This window comes from Actinia tenebrosa, unplaced genomic scaffold, assembly GCF_029948245.1.
Source record: "Actinia tenebrosa isolate PJP-AT-01 unplaced genomic scaffold, QUT_ActTen_1.0 PGA_scaffold7__59_contigs__length_16204524, whole genome shotgun sequence".
Classification (NCBI taxonomy): Eukaryota; Metazoa; Cnidaria; class Anthozoa; order Actiniaria; family Actiniidae; genus Actinia; species Actinia tenebrosa.
The window spans coordinates 7865538-7886522 of NW_028292584.1; the positions used below are offsets into that span (position 1 = coordinate 7865538).

Here is a 20985-nt window from a genome sequence, read left to right on the forward strand (position 1 = left end):
CTCAAAGTTAAATCCCAACGTATTACCTAAGCAGGTTGGCGGGCTGAAAGCAGAACGCACCTTTCATCGGGTCACATTCACACCTTCTAGCGCAAAGCCAGGGGAGACGCTGTATGTGGGCGTGCCCCGTCTAACGGATAACCTAGTGTTGGTTCCTGGCACCCTGGCGTTAAGGTTTGACCTAGCAATACAACCAAGCACGAAATTAGAAACTTACGTCGTTAATAACGCAGGCCGCAACTTGGTCTCTAAGATGAGGATCAAGTTTGCCGGGGAATCCCTTTTGGACTTAAATAGGTACGACTTATACACCACCTATAAGGACCTATGGTTGACGGTCTTTGACCGCGCACAAAAGATAGAGCAGGGAATTGGCAGCGTTATCTTACGTAAGGTTCGCAGCGATACTAAGACACAACCTACGGATTCTGGTGACGCAACGGCAGTAGCAGACGCAAAGCGAATAAAGACCGCCTATGGCATTAAGTATGTCATACCACTGGACTTCGAGGTGATTACGAATCACGGTGTGTATTACCCCAGACAGTTATCCGAGTTACAGTTTGAAGTAACCCTAGCGGATACCACAAACATCTTGCAGATGGACGCATCCGGGACAGCACTTACCGGAAGTATTCATCACTATTCTATCACCAACTTAGAGCTACACTATGAGACCGTGTACAGCGAAGAGCTGGCACGCAGCGCTGGCATGGAATACAGCTCCGGAAAGGCATTCCTTTACGACCACGTAGTAATGTATAAGACATTTAGCTTCTTGGATAAGACGGATGAGGTTATCAATCAAAGCATTAACCTCCCCCGAAGAAGTCTTACGGGGTTGATGTTGGTGTTTGCCAAACCCTACGAAGCCGGTAAGCGCGACTCCGAAGCCTTTCACAACCCCAACATTACTAACGTGGGGGTAAACATAAACGGCGTTCCAAACAAGGTTTACTCCCAGGGAATAAAACCTGAAGACGTCTACAGGGAGGCAAAGCGTAAGTTTGGCGACCAAATTAGCCCCGAGGAATTCTTTAAGGATAAGTACGCGTTATGGATTGACATGCGCACCATTAACGACGAAGACCTACATGGTCAGGGTTTACGTTTAGTAAATACGCAGGACGGCATAACATTGGAGATCAAGCGCACCAAAAACACTGACGCGCAGGACGCTGACAAAATAAACTGCTACATCTTCGTCGTCTCAGACGCGCAACTGAGCGTGGAAATGAATCAACTAAAGAGTGTTGCCTATTAAGGTTAAAATATTTCTTAGATATACAATGCTTCGCGTATTCCAAAACAACGAAACCAAACTGCAATGCATAGTGCAAGGCGAAACTTTGTACTTCAAAGCGAAGGAGGTGGCTTTGGCGTTGGAATACGAGAACACCAAAAAGGCTATTAGTGACCACGTGTCTGAGAAGTACCAGAAAAGGCTGAGTGAGTTAAGGGTAACGAATCGTGCCCCTTCTACTATGCATCCACATTCCGTGTTCATTTCCGAACCTGGGTTGTATCAGCTGATATGTAGTTCGAAGATGCCAAAGGCAGTAAAGTTCCAGGATTGGGTCTTCGAAGAAGTCCTTCCCGCGCTAAGGAAAACAGGTAAATATGAAAGGCGCTTTGACGGTCCAAACAAGTTGGTATTCAAAATAGAAAATGAGTTTGACCTACATAAAAAGGTGGTGGACTACATCCGCAGGTTTTACCCCCAAATGCTCATAGCCCCCGGTCTAGGTGAACTGCAGGATTCGGACGGTAAACGTATAAAGTGCTGGCAGAAAGGATATCAACGCGGTCAACCCGACTTAATGATCTTGAATGCGCATACACATTACTGTGGATTCTGCATAGAGCTAAAGACCCCGAAAGGCAATGGCAGGTTATCTGAGGATCAGCAACTACTCTTACAGAGGTATGAAGAAAACGGCTATAAGGTGCTCATAAGCAGCGACTACGACGAAATCTGCAGGGAGATCACTGCGTATGCTGAACACCTACGAATTCCCTGCAGGTGGTGTTGTAAGGGCTTTAAAACCTCGGAGACTTTGGCAACACACTTAAAGATATTTCATAGAATATATGGACAAGGATAAATTTAACGAGTTAAAGTTTATACAAACACACTGGCGCGATTTGCAGGTGGGGGAGATTTATGAGATAAAGAATTATGTGGTCTTTGAAGACTTGGACCGCCTGCGCTTGGTCTTAAAGAATAAAAAAAGAACATACACCCTTTGGGCGCCCGATAGGATAAGGTACGCCATCGAAGGGCAGGACGTTACCCATGTTATGAGTCATGGTAAGAGGGATGGCAGGTGGGTATTTGACGTGGTTAAGTATGAGCCTGAGAGTCCTCTGCATTCGTAATGACGTCTAATAGGGTCCGCTGCGCTTTAGGATCCGCGGAGCACCAATGCCCCACAAAGGATCCTTCAAGAAATACCTTGCCGCAATGAAGGCAGGTGTATTTTTTACGCGGTTTTGGGGGCGTAATGCAATCGGCTGGTAGTTCGCACGTAATACAGTCCATATATTGAAAGGGCGATTAGGAATCCTCCCAGAAATGCCACAAAGTAGGCTAGCATATACCTTTAAAGGGGGTCCTTATTTTTCTTGTTGTTTTGATGATACTTAACAAACAACAAGAAAAATAAGATCAGGATTTGAGACTCTTTGCACAAACCCCATTCTAAAAGGGTCTCAGGATGTTGAGTATAAGGTTGTTATATTGTTAAGGACGTTTATTTGTCGAGGCAGTTGAAGATATGTTCCTCTTCTCTAACACAACCACAACGATCGCACTCTTGCCTCCAATACTCCCTTTTAGTCCACGGAACGCCTTCGGCGCGTTCGAAAGAGGGGAAAGTACGGACTATCTTCTTATGGTAATCTATGCGATTCCTTAAGTAATCCTCTTTATGCGGGCAGCGACTCATCAAATCCGCACATTGGTAGCAATCCACGCCTTCCAAGTCGTAGCTCCCAAAGAGAAATCGATAGTTGACTTCATGTGTTTTCCGATGCGTCTGTAAACGTTGACGACTGCTTAGTATCTTATTACAGAAACTACACTGTCTGCTTTGTTCACAGACGCCCCTTTTCAGGTGCTCGGAGGTGTTAGGAAATTCCTTATTACAGTCCTTGCAAAGCCCACAAATGCGTTTGTCTTGATGTTGTCGCATCTTTTGAACGGTGCTGAATTCCTTACCGCAATCCTTACAAACTTTACTAATTGGCTTCTTTGTGCAAACGCCACGACGAACGTGGTATTGTAGTCTTTGTTTGGTGCTGAACACCTTTTTACACATTGAACAGTTTATTTATACTTAAGTGTATCTTAACCACCATATAACGTATTTTTAACTCTATTGTTAACATTCTAAGACATCTTTTAAAACAGGTCTACGGGAGCATACAGCTGCGTTTAAAAGATGTCTTAGAATGTTAAGTATAAGGTTGTTAAATTGTTAAAGATATATGCATGAGTCATTTAAAAGATGTCTTAGAATGTTAAGTATAAGGTTATTATATTGTTAAGGATGTCTCGTATGCTGTTTAAAAGACACCTAAGAATAAGGTTATTTCTTTCTTAAGAAAAGTAGTATCTTTAACATTCTTAGGTGTCTTTTAAATGACTCATGCATATATCTTTAACAATTTAACAACCTTATAGTTAACATTCTAAGACATCTTTTAAATGACTCATGCATATATCTTTAACAATTTAACAACCTTATAGTTAACATTCTGAAGTGTCTTTTAAACAGCACACGCATATATCTTTAACAATTTAACAACCTTATACTTAACATTCTGAAGTGTCTTTTAAACAGCTCTACAGCGGATATCGCATGAAGTCCTTAACGGACTCCTTAGCCCAGCCGGCCATTGTTATCAGCGCACCAAACCTTTCCGCGCGCTTCAGGCCGCACATTTCATCGTACAATTCCTGCACGCGCTCTTTCAGCCGGTCTATCTCCTCCCTTTGCATTTCTATGGTGTCTCTTTTATCTTTTGCGTCGCCGGCAATCCTTCTTACTGCGTCCACTGGGTCCATCGTATATATAATGGATCCGAACCATATTCCCTGCAATGCTCTGATAGTAGGACCCACCGGCTGCGGAAAGACCCAGTTCGTCGTGGAGCAGCTATTAGGACCCTTTAGATACCGTTTCGACTACGTAGTGCTATTATGCCCCACCTACGTGAATAACCGCACCTGGGAAGGCATAGGAGTGAAAGATGACGACTTCTTTGTGGATATCTTAGATCCTAATGAGTTATCTGGACATCTTAAGTTTTGGCACAAACAATTCCCCAAGAATACGCAAACCTTGCTCATACTGGATGACATCGCCTGCGGGGACGACGTAAAAAGACGCACCTCCGAATTAGTGAAGCTCGCCTTCAGCGGTAGGCATGACAATATTAGCGTTTGGTTGCTTTCCCAGCAGCTTACCAGTGTCTCTAAGCCCTTCAGGGAAAACATAGGTTCACTTGTCGTATTTTATACGCCGAGCAAGTCTGATCTGGAAACCATCTTAAGCGACTACGGCGGTGAGATATCCAAGGAACAGTTACACGAATACATGCGGCATTTAAAAACGCACCAACATTCCAAGATGATCTTCTCTTTGAGGTTTCCCTACACGGTTGGAATCTATGATTCCTAATGTATATGGACATTGAGCAGCTCTTAGATGAAGTCCCCACACAGCTAAACGAAAGTAACCTTAAGGAACAACTTAACATCCTTGTGTCTTCGGGGAAGTGTAAAGAAATGATAGGTAAGGAACTTACCCATGAGCAGGTTAATAAGTTGTCAGAGGAGGAAGTAAAGAAGTTCCATAAAAGGTATGAGGCCGCCCTTGCAAGTAAGACCACGGACGCCGTAGCAGACTCCGCTATCCGACTTGCAACTAAATTGCTTGGACTTGCGCTGCCCATAGACGACGTGGAGCAACTGCGGAAGGACATAAGCGAGGACTATGTCATCGCCCAAGAACTTAAGATAACCTGCGGGTGGTTGTCTTTGAAGTGCGGTAAGTTAATGGCAGTCGCCTCTGCGGCTTTGCACGTAGCTCAGCACGTTGACTTGAAGGAGGTACTGGTGTCTTGGAAGGACTTCAAGAAGGACAGAGAAGTCGAAAAGGTCTTCCAGGCAGCACTTGCTGAGGTACCTGATCAAGTCACCTCAAGTACTTAGTCAAGTCGTTGTCAAGTCACCTCAAGTACTTACTTAAGTCATTCTCAAGTACTTAGTCAAGTCGTTGTCAAGTACTTAGTCAAGTCGTCCTTAAGTAATTGTCAAGTCGTTGTCAAGTACTTAGTCAAGTCATTCTCAAGTACTTAGTCAAGTCGTCCTTAAGTCGCCGTTAAGTCATTATTAAGTTACTTGTCAAGTCCTTCAAGTCCTTAGATATAAGATGAGCGGCACCGAAGAACAACCAGAAAAGGCTCCCGTAGAAGATACCAAGATTACCAAGGCTAAATCTCCAGGCAGAGTTGCCGCGGGGAAGAAGCTCGCGGAGATGAATAAAAAGAACAAGGCAAAAAAAGAGGAAAAGGTGGAAGAGAAAGAAGAGGAATCCTTTATTAATCCGGGCTACGTAATTGGCGCGTTGGGAGTTGCTATAGCAGCAGGCAGCCTCTACTTACAATGGCGGGCAACGAAAAAGGTAGAACCACCAACATATCGCGCACCCGTGCACGCACCTGTGGAACCGGCTGTTAGAAAAAGTAAGATCCCTGAAATGGAATAACCTTCTCGCTTTGTAATATAATGTCGACCGCGTTGTTGAAAACTGTTGAAGAAGCAGCCATTATTACTTCCATCGTTGCGGGTATTGGTTGGGTAGGTAAGAAAGTACTCAAAGAAGACTTTACTGAAGACCCAAGCAAGAGCTTCGCTAATTTTGCTAAGATGACCGCTGCCGTTGGCGGGGCTATCATGCTAAAGGATTACCTACGGAAGGAAAAGTACCTGCCGACGACGTAAGCTTTGCTTGCGTCTAATATAAATGGCTAGCGTGGTCGTAGGCGGAATTGTTGCAGCTTTAGCATTCACTGGAGCTAATTATGGTGGTCAGTATTTGGATAGATTAGTTAGAGGCGACAAAAGCGGAGAATTAGCCGCTGAGAGGAAAAGGCACGACTTAGCGCTGGAGAAATATCAGCGAGACGTTGCAGCTTGGAATGAAAAAAGACAAGCTTACAGGGATTGGTTGGACAAGAACTACCAAGACAAAATGCAGGCGGATAAGAACTTCGAAAATACAGACTACGCCTTTAAGCTCTATGCGCAGGCGCATCCCGACTTTAGGTTAAGAAAGCCTCAGTTTAAGGATTACTACCAACCGTCTAAAAAACAAAAAGACAATGAATTGGTATTTGTTGGCATCGCAGGGCTGGCGGGAGGCGTGGCCTTGGCGTATCTAATATCATGATCGTCTTTTTGGAAAGCGACAAGAATAACTTTACTACTTATCTGAATCCTCCCATCAAAGCCTGTAAGGTTCGGTTGGTTAGTTGCTCTTTGTACAATTCTTGGTATAATTTAATTAATGGCTTTGTCATCGGAACTTCCGGCACCAAACCAAAAATACCAGATTCCCATTACACCCCAATAACACTGGCTAAGGAGCTAGCAAAGCATGAATATACTCTTACCACAGGATTACCCCATGAAATGAAATTCAAGAAAAATAGTAGTAGCGCTAATCTAAAGGACAGTTCATTGGTAGAACTCCTGGGCCTTACTAGTACCACGATAAATAGCGGTAATACATATGATGTAAAATGGAAAGTCGCATCCTCTTACGAAGTCTATTGCGACTTGGTTCATAGTTACAGCAATGGGGAAAAGTCTTCTCTTATGTCCAAGTTTCTGCCCAAAGGTAATCCATTTGACCCAGTAGAATACACTCCCATTTCTTTGAGCTATGACTTGTCTCATTTAGTAGAAAGCATAAACATCACCATTAAGGTGGACGGAAAGACGGTGGATTTCAACGGACGTAAGATCAATCTTGTTTTGGAATTCATATAATGGGCCGCGTAGAGGACAAACTCAAAAGGATTTACTATGGGCCTGAAGGCTATTGGAGAGGAGCGTCGGCCATCAAGAAACTCGCGACCGCGGCCAGGGTATCAGACGAAACGGTTAAGAACTGGCTAAGAAAACAAACCCTCTGGCAGGTTTATCTTCCCGTGCCTAAGTACGTTCCCAGGCCCAGCTTCACCGTAAATACCCCCAATGAGGTTCATCAGGCGGATTTGCTTTTCTTACCGCACGATAAGGTGAGAAAAAAGACCTATAGATACGCTTTGACCGTAGTCGATATCGCAAGCAGATATAAGGACGCCGAACCCATAACCAGCAAGGATTCTGGGTAAGTCGCAGAAGCCCTAGGTAGGATTTATAAGCGCGTTTTGAAATGGGCTAAGCTGCTGCAAGTGGATGCGGGGACAGAGTTCATGGGCGTGGTAACTAAGACCCTGAAAGACCACGACACTAAGATTAGGAGAGCCGAAGCTGAGTACCACAGGGGTCAGAGCATCGTCGAAAGATTCAATAAGACCCTGGCCGAGCGTCTCTTTGGATACCAGTATTGGAAAGAGCTGGAAGATCCCTCCAAACGCAACAGGGAATGGACTCAAAGACTCCCCCAGGTCGTCGCGGCTTTGAACAACGAGGCGGCCAGGGCTACGGGAATGAAACCCAAGGACGCCATAAAAAATAAACACGTGGAACATAAGTCCTACGTCAGAAGTTCGAGGGCGGTCGGACTGAAGGAAAAAAAGCTACCCCGCGACATAGTGGTCAGATACCTCTATCAGCCGGGGGAACTCGAAGGCGGTAGTAAGAGAGCCACGGATCCTAACTGGTCTTTGGAAACGTATGAGATCTCGAAGTCCGTCACCAAGGAAGGGCAACCCGTGCTGTATTACCTAGATGGCCCAAGTCGTGGATTTGTCAAGGAAGAGCTGCTCATAGTCCCCAAAGACTCAGAGTAGCGCAGCACCGCGCGCCCGATTGCACTCTAGGCATGTCAGTCTTACATTGCCTCTGCAATGCCCGCGTTTATTATTTATGCGATCCACGGAGAACTGCTGATCGTCATTTGGGTCAAACCTCCATAGTAGAGGTATGTTACATTTGGCACACCTTGCCCCTTTCTCATAGACGTCGTCCACGCATAGGTCGAACGTCATATTTTTTTCTTCGTCGTGCCGCTTGTAGCGAAGGAGTTTCTTGGCGATATTCTCTTTGGCTACGTCCTCTGGCGTCTTATCGTAACGCAGCTGCGGACCCCAGGCTCTTTTCAACTGTTTGGCATACTTCACACGACTTACGGCGGTGTAGATAAGGTTGCTCCAACACAGCCGCTGGTCTATGATCCACAGCGTTTCTTTTATGGTAAGCCCCTGCGCGCTGTGGACTGTCATACAATAGCCTAAGCGCCAGTCTGGATGGCTGGTTATTTTTTCCACCTTTTCTATGGGTACCCAGGCTTTATCGTGCGTTACTGCGTTCTGCAGTTGGATGTCGGTACCAGGTACCCAGACGTCTCTTTTTTGCATGCGGGGGTCGTGGGGTTTGTAGCAAACAGGTACGGGATGCGTAGGAAAGCGCTCTCGGTGTATATTTAGCAAATCCTTTTGTATGCGAGACTGTGCTGCGCGTTTGCTGCTCAGCACCAGATCCTTTGGATGCCACGTGTAAAGGAAGTCCTCGTATTTCTTCGCTCGTACGCGTTTGCGCAGCGTCTTGCATTGCTCGGCATCGCTAAGGCCCCTTAATTCCGCTTTCAGGTTTCTTACTTGATCCTTACTGCGGTAGTCGGTGTTGATTTCCTCCGCATGGTCTACGAACCCCTTTAGCCATTCGTGGGGCATCTCTCCGGCTATTGGAGGAGGCTGGCATGGATCTCCGGCGAATATTACTTGACACTTTCCACGGAGGAATTCTACGAATTCTTTGAGGATTTCTAAAGGAACGGTGCAAATTTCATCCCAAAGTATCCGTATCCAAAGTATATTTCCACCCGTTTCTCTTTTTGGCCGCTAAGAAGTCCAAACTACGAGAGCTGAGGACCTCGTCTGAGAAGTCCTCACCAAGGGATTCACATGCACTTTGTATGCGCAGGTGTTCCATTTCCGGTCGGTATAAAGTACCATCTTGCGTCATAAATTGACACCCCTCCGCATCCATTAACCAAATAGAATTCTCATGAACTAATTCTGTCAATGGTGACAAAGGCTGCGTTCACAATGTATGGCAGAGGGGGGGTGGAATCCGATAGAAATACATTAAATAATCCTCTGGGTGTAGGTTTTGAATAATTTGGTATCTCCGCACATAGTTTTTATAAGCAGTATTTTAAGGCCTTAATTTGCATTTTTAAACTTTGGAAAAAGTGTACACGGTAGAAAATTTTTTTCGAATCTTAAATCGCCAAATATTCTAGAATAAATACAACGAAAAGCAAGAGGAATACCTATTCCTTCGGTAAAAAGTACCAACCGAAAAAATTGTTAAGTAGTTTAGGTATAGGATACGCTTATTTTTGTACTAAATTCCTTGACCTCGTCGGTCATTTTCCCCCTGCATTTGGGCGAAATCTATTTTCGTAAATTTCGTGAGGAAAAAATTTTTTTTTCAAAACTAACAACACCTCGATTTATTTTACACTAAGGGCTATCTCAAAACAAAATATGAGCGAAATCGATTTTTTGACTTGTGCCGATGTTTGGTCGACTCTCACAGAAAGTCGCTCTTAATTGCCTAAGCTTGATCCGTTAAAGAGAAGTTCTGTTTCTTTTGGATTTGCTTGGTTTGGTGTATTTAGCAAGCTCAATTTCGCTTTGTCTTGCAACGCATTGCTTTGCTGTGCTGTGCTGTGTTTTCTTCAAACTACACATACACAAACGGTTTAAATTTACAGATTTTTTAAAAATATATATATTTAATAATTTCGTTATTACGAATCTTTAGAAATACGAGAAGACATCCCGCTTGCACGTGAACACTTTAATTCAGCGTACATTCGTGTAGAAATCATGATCAAAGGGTGCACAGCTCTTGCAGTTGTTACCAGACCCATCACAGATACGTTTGAAGTCACAGACAAAGGATGCGTCGTAAGATCATCTGTATGTGAGGATGTGACATTGGAGTTTCCTGAAGGAGCTGTTGACAAGACTTACATTGGATCCTTAAAGGTTTGTTGAATTAAGTTTTTCTGTTTGTAATGTTGCTACAGTTACGTTTCCTGACGGAACAGACGATAAGATGTTCAATGAATCTTCGAATGTTTGCAAGCCGAATAAAAAAATACCACCGCAAGAACAGCAGTGGCATGCAAAACTAAACGGGGTCGAACTAAAAGCGTTGGACTTTGGCAGCCGCTAAACAGTCCATGCATGCATGACACCAGAGCACTGCTCTAACCAGTTTGAATTATTAAGGGTTGATTTGAGTGAGGGGAAAGAGAAAAAACCGAAAAGCCAGAAAATTCCTCGGACTCAAAAACAGAACCAACCAACTAAGCTCACGTGGGGCGACGGGACCGCAGAGGTGGTAGGCGAACGTTTTACTGATCATACCATCCTGACAACCCATAAAGTCACATCTTTTGTCTGTTATGAGTTTAGTTAGGTTTCCTGGAGGAAAAGTTAATAAGACTTTTTTTTCTTCAGTTGTTGTTGATACCAGGTCACATTGACATCCTTGATGGCATGACTGCGTATCCTTGTCCAATTATTTTAATCGATGGCTTTGATGGCGTTAATTTTACAATTCCCGTAAAGATTAAACTACCACACCCGTATCCCGAGGGATATCCGACTGGAAATGTTCGTGTACTGACTATGGATGCTCCGCACGAGTGGCAAGATATTTCGGATCATATTGCTTATGTTGAGGACGATTCTTTTATTGAGCTGCAAGTACAACATTTCTCTGGGTAAGCAATAGCAAATACACCTTCTGCAAAAAGGTGTATCCCTAATTTAATTTCCACTAGAAATAAAAATCTATGTCAAATGAATACTCATTTTGTGAGGAAGTGAGAGATCGTGACTTAGTTATTAAATATATATATGCACAATGATTTCATAATGAAATTGAAGTTGTATTCCTTATCCTATCCTTTCTTTAAAAAGGTCTATCGGCCAATTACAAGTAAATGTATGCAAGCAATTTTGAAAATAAGATAAAAATGCAAGTTGAGAGCCTGCAAAGCAGAAGTTCTTGTGGGTTTGGGGAAAAAACGGGTTTTAGGGGAACTCTGTAAATTTGGAACGAGCGAGAATTGAAACCGAGCAAAAAAGAAAGCGAAGGGGAAGAAACGTAGTTGAAACAGGAACCCCAAAATTCCGATTCTTCCTTAAACCCATCACAAGAACGCCTGCTCTGCAGGCTAGCGAGTTGACCGCCATTATTTTGGTTTCCAAAACAGGCACTTTTCACTACTAGTGGTCTATCACTAATAGCTAGTAGCTCAGCCAATCAGAACGCTAGGTTTAGACAAAAAGGACAAAAAAGACTTTTCCATGGAAGCTGTGGATCAAAATATGTATGAAATCACAGCTTAATATGTAACTCGTTAATTGTTCCATTTACAAACTTTGCAAATCAGATCCGACTAAAGAAAATATACAATCGATTTATCTAGATACGGGATAAACTTTAAAGCTTTCCTTTAAATTCATTGACTTTGAGTATTTAACAGAAAGCGGCAACGGCTGTTCCGAATCTTGGCATATCTGCTGACCTAATATCACAGTCTGATCCAGTGATTTTGTAATTTCTGTAGTACTGAAGGCAATTCTTTGAAAGCAATACCATGTAACTATCTACTATTTAGGGAGCGCAATCGTTCATTGAGCTATAATCTTCCCTATTAGATGAACTACCGTTTCAAATTTAAGCCTTAAAGTTCTAACCTAAAAGCATTTTTCGTGTGATGCTAATTTTTCAATGTACATGTTAGTCAATTTGTTCTGAAAATGTCGCGCTTTATGTCATAACAGTTTTATTTTTTTCAAGGTGTTGGGTCTGGATGTATGAACCTCCTATGAAAAAGATACGTCAGTTGTCTCGGTACTTGTTCACGCCTCCTCAAGATGTCTGTTTTGGAGTATACAAAGAACCCACCGCTCATATTGCCGAGTCTCTGACGACGACACTGATTTGTGCTCCCAACCATCAACAGGCCGAGGTCAAAATTAAAGGTGAAAGACCAGATATTGCACCCATTTTCAAAATTACGCGACCTAGACGGCTTCAGGCGTCAGGAGTTTTGGCTTCCGTCAATCAAAGTTGGCACGGGCTGAGTTACAGCCATTCTCAATCACACGCGCCCCCTAGCGAGTGTTTCTGTGGCGACGAAGAAGCTTTTGGTGGACGACAATCAAGGCGTTTCCATGACATTCTATAGGCACGTGCCCTCATAGCTTTATGTTTTCCGACAACGTTATGGAAACCCCTTGTGATTGACATCCACTAAAACCTTCTTCGTCGCGACAGACACAATCGCTAGAGAGCGCGTGTGATTGGCTGTAAAAGAAATTCCCCCTCAATCAATCAGAGACAATCGTTCACACGCTTGAAATGAGCAACCAATCAAAAACGTACGTTAATCGAAATATTAAAAAGTTTAAGAAAATGCCTTTCAATAAATATATTTGAGTTTGTTTTCATGCCTGATCTTCAAGGTTATCGATTTGTTGGGTTTATTCCCAATAAGGAAGAACTGTTGATACGTACTGAATTCTTCTCAATAATCAGTATTCGATCGTAGGCTTGATTGTATAGCAACTTTTTAAAAATGCCTGTCGACTGTTAAGGGAATTTCTTTGAACTCGATCCTTCCGGCAACTTTGACTGACGGAACCCAAAACTACGGATCCAGACGAAATATGGAGCTGTCTAGGAAGCGTAATTTTGAAAATGGGTGTATTAGCATCTTACATGCTTAAAAGCTTGTATAAATCATGGTTTTAGAACGTTTGAAATTATGCGATGGGCCTTTTTTATTGGGCCGGCCTTGTACTGCAGTACTAAAAAATAATAATTGGGTTAACGAAAAAAACAATATCATGTGCGCACAATCATAAACAGCTACTTTGAAAAGAATACTAATCAAAAAAATGTTTAAAAGTATACTATTTAAACAAAGGATTTTAATATAGCGCTTATCCACTAATTCTAAGCACTTTACGATAAGTAATAAGTAATAACTTGGTATGTAAACCATTTCCTTCTTCTAATTTTCCACATCGATAGTTTCTTGTGAATAATTCCTGGATAGGGCTCATTAGCAAATCACTGGTTCCCCTGATTTTATACAATTTAGCAATATTTAGTTGTTTTAATTTTTGCAAGGATTTATTGTGTGCCGTCTAGTATAAGTTAGACAACCTCTTTGATTCTTTTTCTTTTTTTCTTTTTCTTTTTCAATAAAGGCTATACTCTACTGGCTTTGTCTACTGGTGATAAGCCGATGAGGCCAAATGACAAAGCGTACCCTAGGGTAGAAGGAAGCTACCAAAATAGAACAGAAGACGAATTTTTTCTGCGGTAAGGAAAAACCTAACACTTTCTTTTTCGTTTTTGATCCAGTATCCTCTCCCAATCCACAGTCTTTATTCAGTTTCGTTTAGTGTACTTTCTTTTTTAAGTCAAATTTAACTTTTCTTAAAGGTTTCTCGCCAATCAGATATGCAGAAAGGAACTTCCTCTTCTCAAAATAAGAGACGGAAAGAGCAGCAAAAATGACAGCGCATTGATTATAAAATTCTTGCCAAGCAAAGATCATGCCACAGATTGTTTGTGCAAATTGTTTGTTGACCAAGCCAAACTTGAGAGAATAGAAAACTCAAGAAAAACTATTTCCAGGGTATGAAAATTATTGTTAATATTGTTAATTTATTGATTGATAGATTGATTGATTGATTGACTGCTTGCTACTTATAATTATCATTTTAATTCTCACTTACAGCCTGTTTCAAGTTTCTGTAACCTAACTGACTCCTTGAAACGTCTGGCGTTTTGGCTCCCGACAATCAAATTTACGGTTGGCCGAGTACATTGCTAGTCATTCCGATCGCCAGCGAAAGATATTTCCGCGGCTCCATAGTCATATTTGGAAAATAGGCTGTGGAATCGTGGGAATATTTATCGCTCACGATTAAAGTTCAAAGCCAAAACGCCAGACGTCTGGAGTCGGTTTAAGTTGTAGAAACATGAAACGGGCTTTATTAAGGTGGTGTTACACGGAACAACTTGCAACGCCGATTTTTCGTGTAACGCTATTGCGCCATTTGTGTATCGATTTTTTGCGACATGTTACACGGAAACAACTTTTAGACGGCAACGATCGCGATTTTTCGTGCAACAGCGTTGCGCGAAAAATCGGTGCTGCAAGTTCTCCCGTGTAACACCACCTTTAAGGGATACACGGGGAAATTAATCATGTTGAAAATAAGCATAATGAAATATATCAGTTTGTAAAGTTAAAAATACCATTTTTTTAAATAATATTGTCCTTTTTTTATAGGTTGAAGTAGAACTACAATCGCGACCGGACTATGCCCTTCCAGGTCCATCAGGTATACACCTTATTTGATTCTTTTTTTGTCGGAACCAAATGAGATACCTTAATTAGACAATTGTAGACAAGTATATAAAAAACACGAATTATAGCATCGTCGATTACAAGCAACTGTACATATTTCTCAACATTAACATCCCTTTTCCTGGCGAAAATAGCAATAAGAAACATTTCAGATGAGTTCTTTATACATTTTCTGAGTTACCGCTCAGTGTGGTTCTTCTTTTAAGGGGCGAAAGAAAAAAAAGGTCTCCATTGATCTACGAACAGGTTTTCACAGCCATATTCTTAAATATAGCTGCAACCAGGGGGGGGGACTACATGCCACGGACTTTTTTCATGGACCACAAAGCAATGGAACGAAATTGAGGTCAAGATGAGATGAAGATGAACTACTTGTCATTCTGACAATCATTGGTTCATAATTAGAACTCCTCACATTGAGCATGAAGACAATATTGCTTTAATATTGGATACATATTACTGTTGCGGGCCACTCTCTTTTTCCTTTCGTTTCCACCCCTTATCTTTCATTTATGTATACAATTTTTTTTTCTTTTGAAATGTATTTCCCAAGTTTTATCTTCTTATGAAAACGGAAACAAATCTTTCGTAGGAGAACCTCAACTTCTGATGGTGACTACGAATAATTTTTTTTTTATTTACAATAACTTACAAATTTCTCGCGCGCTGATTGGTTATTTTTTATCATCAATAAGAGGACAGACAGATAAAGCTGACGTCAACCAGCGCGCGCTCTTTCCGTTGGTTGTTTTGATCGCTAAAAATGAGAAGTTTTATCGTTTTTGTTATTGTAAAAAACAAATTGACATCAGATTTTTATGTGTCTGTCCTCTTATTGGCAATAAATTTCGCCATCACATTGTCAAAGTAGTATGCGGATCAAAATCCACACTGAAAATCTGATGTCAATTTGTTAATTCTTTGATTCGTTTACTACTCGCTTAACTCCCTGACCCACCATCTCACTCGCTTCATCACTTTTTTTTCCTTACGATTTACTTTACACCTGTTTCCAATTTTAGCTGGTCCTTGCAAAGAGCTGGAGATTTGTTTTAAAGATTTAAGTCTTGCAACGATTGACGCCAATGAAGCTGCTTTCAAAGTTGCAAATTTACTAAAGCTAGACAAGCATTCAATGAATAATCCTAGGGATGACATTGTGGTAAGATGTAGAGAATGCTGCTCTTACTTGAAAAGCAATGAAAGAGATGATATCGTAAGGGAAATAAGGAATGTGCTTCCAAGTGGAATGACAGGTTAGTGTAATGGGAATCTCATATTTCTTCTTCGTTTCTGACTTATGGGACCGTCCATGACAGATTATTAACGTGGCATGTACAACCTTGTCTTTCTGAGAATCGCTTTTGTTAATTTTTTGTTTTTATTATAATTTCACTGGCATCTTGCGTCTCTTTAGGTCCTCTTTGTGATGGAAGACTTTTAGTTAGAAACATGGATTATTCTTTGAAGCAATGCATGTCACGAGCCTTATCAGGCAAGTCGAGTTTTTCATCTTGGGGGTGATATCAAAATGGTGTGGTAGTGGTGTCGTTGTTGACGATGGTGGATGGTGGATGGTGATAGGTGGTGGTGGTGGTGATAGTGGAGGTGGTGGTGGGGGTGGTGGTGGTGATAGTGGAGGTGGTGGTGGGGGTGGTGGTGGTGGTGATAGTGGAGGGGGTGGGGGTGGTGGTGGCGTTGGGGGGGGGTGGTGGTGGTGGTGTCGTTGTTGACGATGGTGGATGGTGGTGGTGATGGGTGGTGGTGGTGTTGGTGGTGGTGCTGATGGTGATGATGATGTGATGGTGATGATGGTGGTGGTGATGGGTGGTGGTGGTGTTGGTGGTGCTGATGATGATGATGGTGATGATGGTGGTGGTGATGGGTGTTGGTGGTGGTGGTGGTGCTGATGGTGATGATGATGTGATGGTGATGATGGTGGTGGTGCTGATGGTGATGGTTGTGGATGTGGTGATGATGGTGGTGGTGATGATGATGTGATGGTGATGATGGTGGTGGTGCTGATGGTGATGGTTGTGGATGTGGTGATGATGGTGATGGTGATGGTGTGGGTGACGGTGATGGTGATGGTGGTGGTGGTGATAGTGATGCTGATCGTGACTGTGATCATGATAGTGGCAAAAGCAGTATTTTTAAACTACAAAAATTCGTCTGCGTACAATAAATTATTTACCACATCTATGTACTGTGTTTTTTTAGCTAAAGATGAATGGAAGGCATTTGCTGGGAAAGTAGGAGTATCGAGTCATGACATTGCATATTACGATGAAAGAGAAAAGAATCCTGTCTTGGTAATTTTGGACGAGCACTGTGGAAACATGACAGTCGAAGAGCTTTACGTTTATATAGTAGAAAGTGGTGCAAATGCAATTGCTGATGACTTCCTGTAAACACGGAGATGCATGTCATAAGATAAAGAAAATTATCAAATTAAGAATAATTAACGAGAAAGTACAATAGAAATTAGTCACCCAGGAGAAGTCTGTAAACAGAATACAGAATTGTCCTTTTTTGCATTCGACATTAACATGGATTTTCTCAATCAAACTCACTCCAAGGAACAACAAAAAATTTGTAGAACATGACAGTATTTACGTCCAAACTGTATAAGCTTGACACGCTTTGAGAACCGTACATTTTTTTATCCTTACAAGATATTACGAACTTTATCCTTCCGTACGTGTATTCTTAAACGAGAGTTTGGGCTTCCTGTGGTTTCAATTACAATACAATAAGTTTTATTAGGTTCCCTCGAAAGAATCTTCATCCCTGAATTGAAAATATGAAAATACAAAGTTATGGCCAATTACATGAAAAAGCTAACTATCTACAATTAGATTCAATTAGAGTTTTTTCATTCTGATCTATAAAAAAAGTTACTCCTAGAGTTAGTCATTCACACTAAGCGAAAGAATCAACTGAACAACACTACATAACTGTTGTCAGTTGTCTTATTGTAGTCGAGTCTAAATAAATCCTAGCCCTAGGATTAAAAATACTTCTTTATTTGTACTATGTAAGTAAGGTAATTTTTTATCTATTAACGGTCTGCAAGGAAAACTGGTTCCAACAGCCACAGATTTTCGATTCCGGCTAATAACAATATATAGATTAGCTTACTAAATCTTCCCTTGCACATGCTAGGCTGGGCCAATACACCTGGTCAAATCTCAAGGGTAAATGTAGTCGAGTATAAATAAATCCTGACCTTGGGATAAAGAATACTTCTTTATCTTTACTATGTAAGTGAAGTCGTAATTTTTATCTACGAAAGGTTTGATCTCTCTGCAGAGAGCTATGATGAGTCTCTTAAGATGTCTAAGCTAGAAACTTTATCCGGCAGGAGAGCCTCATTATGTGTTCAATACATGCCATAGACAGAATTAATTCAGCAAAAGACCATCCACTTTTTAACCTACTACCAAGAAATGAAACCTCGCTTACAATTAATCTAAGAACTAGAAAGGACAAACAATACCTTTTCTATGATCGCAGTGTATGTTAAACAAAACGCGTACGAAGCCAGGACTTTTTCATGTTCAAATATTTCTAACTAATATTTGTCGGCTGTCTTAGTTCTTAGTCAGATATTTCGAGACATTTTAATATGTTATGCATAAACATATACGTTTCGCTTTAGATATACTATATTTTATGCACATTTTGTCCATTTTTTAGAGATTAAAAGCTTTTTTATTAGTTTTATAGCAATTGCTTGTAAATAGTTTATCAACTTAGTTTTATTTTCCTTTGTATGAAGTTCGTTAATTCAGTTTTATACTGCTAGAGGACTCAATAAAAAATTATTATTATTGTTATTATCAGCAGTAAACACGTTTGAATGCTAATTAGGTAAGCTAGATAGGGCGTAATTTCGTAACCTACCAGCATGACAGGATTAATAATATATACAATCACTTAAAACCAATTATTAATGTTCTTAAGATGCAGTTTAAATACTTGGAATGTTTGAAATGTCCTTAAGATGTGATTAATTTAAATGTTCTTGCAATGTTCACTGTGCAGCTTAATACCGCTTTCTGCATTCTAAGTAGTACATCTTTTTATCATATAACCCGTACGGCCCTGCTCGCGCGCTCTAATAAAACCATTGGAAAAAGTCACGTGATGGGGGCCGGACGAGTTGACGTAAGCGGGCCGGAAAAACCCGTCCGGCCCTGCTCAAATCCGCGCGCTTTCTTTTTCTTAATTATTTCTATTTTCGTGAGGGTCATATGATAAAATGCTTATTGACTGAGTTAGGTCGGACCGTACGGGAAAATATTTGGCTCTCGGTCATTTGTACGGACCTCGCTGCGCTCGGTCCGTACGACATGACCTCGAGCCAAATATTTTCCCGTACGGCCCTCCCACTCAGTCAATAAGTACATAGTATCTTGCTCCAAAGATATTCTTCATCTCAGGCTCCATCTCTTTAGACCATCCTCCAAGAGCGTCCAAAATGAGGTTCACTTGCAAGATCGTGTATCCTGGGTGTTGTTTTGTGAGCTCAAGCCTAAGTGCTCCATACTTCTTCGTCTTCTCTTTGTCTTTCTTTTCTCGGTTGTTAACCCACGGACAGCTCATTTCCACCATGAGTACTTTCTTGTTATTGTGGTCGATGAAACGCGCGTCCACACGGTTAGATCGTACATACATGTGGTCAGCATATACAGGTACATCCCAGTATGCTTCAGCGTCAGTTGATTTGTAGAGTGGTTTGGGTTTGACATCAGAAAACCATGGGGGTGTACTATCAGCCAGTTTGAGATCTCTTAGCATCTCAAAGAAAAGCATTATTATTATTATTATTATTATCAGCAGTAAACACGTTTGAATGCTAATTAGGTAAGCTAGATAGGGCGTAATTTCGTAACCTACCAGCATGACAGGATTAATAATATATACAATCATTTAAAACCAATTATTAATGTTCTTAAGATGCAGTTTAAATACTTGGAATGTTTGAAATGTCCTTAAGATGTGATTAATTTAAATGTTCTTGCAATGTTCACTGTGCAGCTTAATACCGCTTTCTGCATTCTGAGTAATACATCTTTGTATCTTGCTCCAAAGATATTCTTCATCTCAGGCTCCATCCCTTTAGACCATCCTCCAAGAGCGTCCAAAATGAGGTTCACTTGCAAGATCGTGTATCCTGGGTGTTGTTTTGTGAGCTCAAGTCTAAGTGCTCCATACTTCTTCGTCTTCTCTTTGTCTTTCTTTTCTCGGTTGTTTATTATTATTATTATTATTATTATTATTATTATTATTATTATTAAGACTAGTTCCTATAGTCACAGATTTCCGATTCCAGCCAATAACCATAGATTAGTTTACACAACCCTTCCTGGCACATGCCATGCAGGCTGGGCCAATACACCTGCCAACATGTCAATGGTAAATGTACATACGTACCATAGCATACATATCTAGATAAATTGTGTCTTGTATCAGCCTTGTAGTTTGGTTTTCTACGTAATTCAGTATGTTTTTTGTACGAAAGTAAGACAAAATATGACCTCATACAATGGTGGCCAAATGTTTGTTATGGATAGTCATAATTGTTATATCATCAATCTTTTTTAACAGGAAAATAAATACTTATAAAATTAAGTGTTAAGGCTGGTTAAGCCATTAATCCCTTGTGTTCAAAAATATATATAATTGTTGCGATTTCGTGTAAGCATGCGTCCTAGACGTTATGGATGAATGAAATCAATCAATCAAAAAGAAAGAAAGAAATATTAGTATCTAACAGTGGCATCTCAACAGGTTGGATTTTCTTTTAATGAATCTAAATTTAATATAGAAGGTTGTTTGGAGAAGTTTTAAAAAGTACTTGGAGTACACAATTGGACCAACGAGCAAAATTTCACCATCTTATTCCTCTTTTACTCCGACGAAGGACTAGCTTCCGAAACATTAGTAAGTTTTTTCATGTTTTCAAGGTGTAAAATTTAACCTTTTATCATTGCTGTTTCATTAGAAACACCGACGCAGCTCACACTAGTTTTTATCTACTTATCTCCTCTTATGCCTAGCTTGGGAAGCAAAACCGGACAACATTGGTTATGGGTAAGCGCCCTTGCTGCTACTTACTCTCTTTCGTTCACAGCTCATTGTGAAGCGCCTTTGAACATACAGTCAATTCAAAAAACGTTGTCGTTGACCGGCTCAAGCCTACGCGACTGGACCGAAAGGAATATGGGTAAAAATCACTGAAGCGGTTAAATATTCGTTCTGAATTAATTGTTCCCGCTAGTAATAATAATAATGTCGAGAAACAATCCATCAAATGCATGTCTTT

At 41.1% G+C, this 20985-nt stretch overlaps 1 protein-coding gene across 1 annotated transcript; it reads left to right on the top strand.

Annotated features, from left to right (window-relative positions):
• Positions 1 to 253: 253 nt before the first annotated feature.
• On the top strand, positions 254 to 17065 carry LOC148905462 (uncharacterized). The gene is made up of 10 exons (XM_089040564.1): positions 254 to 389; positions 10010 to 10236; positions 10714 to 10979; positions 12065 to 12249; positions 13483 to 13597; positions 13721 to 13916; positions 14577 to 14628; positions 15677 to 15910; positions 16072 to 16149; positions 16875 to 17065. Exons 1-10 carry the CDS (start codon positions 254 to 256, stop codon positions 17063 to 17065), a joined length of 1680 nt encoding a protein of 559 aa, XP_088896690.1.
• Positions 17066 to 20985: the final 3920 nt, after the last annotated feature.